At 49.1% G+C, this 4059-nt stretch overlaps 1 protein-coding gene across 1 annotated transcript in view; it reads left to right on the top strand.

The window, feature by feature from the left end:
- Positions 1–2628: 2628 nt before the first annotated feature.
- MLLT6 (MLLT6, PHD finger containing) overlaps positions 2629–4059 on the top strand; it is a 46550-nt gene continuing 45119 nt past the window's right edge. Inside the window, 1 exon segment of the mRNA XM_009637039.2 lies at positions 2629–2725. Within this exon segment, the coding sequence (XP_009635334.1) occupies positions 2629–2725 (97 nt within the window).

The following is a 4059-nucleotide window of genomic DNA, read 5'->3' as shown; positions in this document are numbered from 1 at the left end:
CCAGCTTTTCATCCATCAGTGCCCCCCAGTCCCTCTGGGCAGGGCTGCTCTCCATCCTTTCTTCCCCCAGCCTGTAGTGATACCGGGGGTTACCCCTTGACACCTTGTCCCTACCGGCCTGTGGATATGGACCTTCTGTGGCTAGGTAAGAAAGTCAATTTTTGGTGGAGAGACAGGGAAAAAGCTTATGTCCCTTATAGACCCACCGCAAAGGTAGCACAACTCCAGCACTGTCTGGTCAGCAGCATTACACGTGGGAGAGGCAGAAAATAAACTTGGGTAAAGTTTTGCCCGTACCACTGGATCCCATCTGCTGACTCGTCACGGTCATTACCATCGTTCTAATTTCTGTTCCTATTATGTTTACTATGAATTCTGAGGGTGGAACACGCGGAGACGCTGAGTACTGAGACCTTACTGACCCTGGAATAGCGCAGAAGGTCTGATAAGATGGCATTCCCTCCTCGAAGGCCCAATAATCCAAACAGAGAAGAAGGGAAAAGCAAAATAATTTACCTAAAGTCTTTGCAGCGGGTCCGTGGCAGCGCCGGAGCCCATCTTCCCAGATTTACAGGGGAATTCTCTGCCGTAGATTATTTACCTCTCCAAGGAGGGACACTTGTTGGCCTTGAAATTTGACAGCTAGCATAATCTTTCCCAATGTTTTGAGACACTGTGGTATCCAAAATGAAGGATACGGAGGAAAACATCACACGCAAAGCTTTGAAGGAAGCCGGACTAAATGATTTTGTCTAAATAACGTGTATAAATAATGTGCGTAGTCATCTCGCTGAGCTAGTAAGCATTTACAGAGGGATGAAGGAGCTAAACGTATCCGCAGCGGTGAGAAGGGGCAAAAGTTTGGTCTAAAATGAGAAAACAACTTTCTAAAAGGGATACGGTCTGGAGAATTCTCCGGCCATGCCGGGTTCTCCCTGGTGGCTGCTGCTGGATAAGGATAAGGAGCATAAGGCTTCGCTGCTGCTACCTGTGGAACTGATCCCGCAGCTCCAGCTGAGAGATTTATGCTTTCAAGTGGCGGTTCTTGTTAGCAACTCCAAGGAATTTGGCTGCCTAGCGAGGATCACCACTCTTACCCGCACAATTCCCTCCTCCTCCACCCTGCCCAAGAGGAATGGGATAAAATCTGATGGAGCAAACGGGTTCCTTAAACAGGGGCACAGATTTGCCTGTCCACAAATAGGCAAGGTTTAGCCCTCCTTGGCCCCTGATAAATTACAGTCCTTCCTCAGGATGCTCTCAGGTGACAACTTCCCCATAAATGCGGGAAGGAGGAGTCTTCATTCCCGGGAGAAGCTGTTGGAAAAGGCTGGGATCCTGCACAGGGAGGCAATCTGTCACTGCAAGCCATTAAGCACGTACATCGACCCTTTGCTAACACAGATCAGTTTTTAAACTTCCTATGAGCATGTGGAGTTATCATAAGAAAGATACATTTTCTGGCTTCTTTTTTTTTGTTGTTGTTCTTTTCTTTAGCATAGGATGTGCGTATTTTATAGATAAAACCGCTAAAGTGTGAATAATCTGGAAAACGCAATGATATGGCCTTACACCCTCTTAGGCGCATTTTATTTATTGCATCTCAAGAGTTTCCAGGCCCGGCACTTAGATGATAACTGAGTTTACGCTATTTTTAAATACTAATCAAGCAAACGCAAAGGATCCCCCTGAAAACGAAAGCTCATCTGTAACAAAGATTCTGCGGAGAGCGATAAGGCTGACAGCTCTGCCCGTGATGCCTGAGCCTGCGGAGAAGCCGAGCCCCTGATCCCCACTTTTCTGGATATAGCAGTAAAGGATGCAAGTTTAGCAACACCTTCCGTAGCTTAGGTCCGCAGTTACGACAGGGAGACGCCAGGACAGTGAGCTGCACATCGCTTCAACGGCGCCTGCTTCCTACACACAGCCACCTCTTAAACCCACCGACGGATAAGAGAGCAATCGAACGATATACGTTAAATATCTCCACGTCTCAGTTTTCACAGCTGTAACTTTCCCCCAATTTTTTCTCAAGAAAGCACCGTGCCCTTTCCTCTCCGGCCCAGCCTTTCCTCACCACAGGGATTAGTTGTGTAAATTGGAACTTAATCCCCTAAAGGCAAATTTGCAGTTCAAGTCCAAGTGTCTGCCGGCATGGCCAACTGGAAGCAAGACCGTCAGGGGATGGTGGATGTTTAGCATTTTGTCCTCTAGGCTAAGACAATCTTAAACCGCAAAGATCTTCTTCAGGTTACAAAGGCAACCAGCCAGATTTTTCCCCCCTTTTCTTTTAAACAAGTTCATAACACAATAGATAAAAGAAAAAAAAAAAAAAAAAAAAAAAGAGGGGGAGAGGAGAAGAAACCCTCCCAGAAAAGTGAGCTAAGGCTGAGTGAATTTCCAGCAATGTGGTGACCGTATTGTCTGCCCCCGTGACTCTCAAAGGAATGGGATAAAAGGAAGACAGCAACCCAGCGGGCAGCTTCTCAGGGAGCCGTCTGCCTTCCAGCCCCTGGATGTAACGCTTGAACAGGTGCAGGATAAAGGACGCTAAACTGGTGATTATTAGGGCTGTTGGACTGGGTTTCCTCTCCAAGGAGAAGATTTTTTCTTTAAAGAAACTATACGATGGGCCGCGCCGACCTTTCAAAGAGGACCCGCCGCAAGGGAAAGACTTTGAGCAAGACGAGGGTCACCAGTGTGAGAGCCATGGATGACGTTTCGGGTCTGATTTAAGCTGCTGTAACCCGGGACGAGTTCCCGTGGAGTCACTGCAGCGATGGGCTTGCAGGCAGGAGAGGAGAACTGCCGAGGCCACGTTCCAGGGAGGGCATCTCTCTGCAGAAGCACCGAGGGCTTCGCAGACTGGTTTTTGAGTAAAGATTTGACCTCCTGGCTACTCATAGACATGCCAGCATCTGGAAACAGTCTACTCCTGGAGGCAGAGAGAACAGCTTTTCATTTTTTTTTTCTCTTTTTTTGGGGCTTCCTTCACTACCACGACCATCTCTCTGCAACCCGCGTAGAATAGGGAAAAAAGATTTCCGGTAGCTCGGTGATTCCTTGAACCCCGTGCATTCCCAAGCAAGACACAATACTCTCTCCTTCTGATCCAACTCACACCACTTCTTTTCTAAACCCCCAAGGATTTACAGGAGCAGAATTGAAAAGGAGTAAAGCAAAGCAGGCGCTTTTCTAAGCACCTCTTTGTTGAGGTTCCTGTGCACCGTTCCTCCACCAGCCCTACAAAAAGCCCTGCCATAACAGAAGTGCCCAGCATAGCAGCTTGAGACGACAGCTTTTTCTCTATCAATGTAGGCAAAAAAATTATTCCCGGTTATGTTTTCTACTGTTTCTTTGCCCAGTCTGGCAGCGCTGGGTTTTTTTCCGTGAGGACAGTGTGGTCGCTGGGCAAGGACCTACACCAGGGACCTGGGCTTTGTCCCCTCGGAGCGGCTCGGTGGCCTCAGGCATCAGAGCTGGAGCCCTAGGAACGCGTTGCATGAATTCTTCGGGTTCCTCCTAGGCCTCTTTTCTAAGATGTAAATATTTTTGTGCTCTGTGCTTGGGTTTTCCTCATTTCCTCTTGTCTGTTCTGGATGTGTCCAAGGCACGGGGTGTTTCTCACGATGTCTGCGTGGCCTTAGGGGACCTGCAGGTGCAAGACACACACACACCACCACCCCCAGCGTTACTCACTCTGCTTGAGGATTCTTTCTTGGTACTGTTTTTTTCAGCTGATTCTGACACTTGTCCTGCTGGGCATAAACCTCCAAAGGGGCCTTTTTCTCCCGCCTTGCAAAGATACCAAAACAGGTGCCAAGGGGTTAAAAGCTCCTCCAGCAGGAGCCTCCGAGAGCGGGACAGGCGGTGGCGCTCTCGGAGCCCCGAGCTGTCAGAGAGGAATTGCGGAGATAATAGGATTTGCGGAACGGTCCCAACTCATCGCTCCGGAGCGATCCATGTTGACGGGCTCGGGCACGCATCCAGCGGTTTGCACACACGGGTGCACACTCGGATTCCTGCTCGGTTTGCTTGGGGGAGGGGGGGAGGAAAGAG

Source organism: Egretta garzetta, unplaced genomic scaffold (genome assembly GCF_000687185.1).
Source record: "Egretta garzetta isolate BGI_Z169 unplaced genomic scaffold, ASM68718v1 scaffold324, whole genome shotgun sequence".
Taxonomy (NCBI): Eukaryota; Metazoa; Chordata; class Aves; order Pelecaniformes; family Ardeidae; genus Egretta; species Egretta garzetta.
The sequence above is the reverse complement of the archived record's forward strand: the minus strand, read 5'-3'. Positions and strand labels throughout refer to the sequence as shown.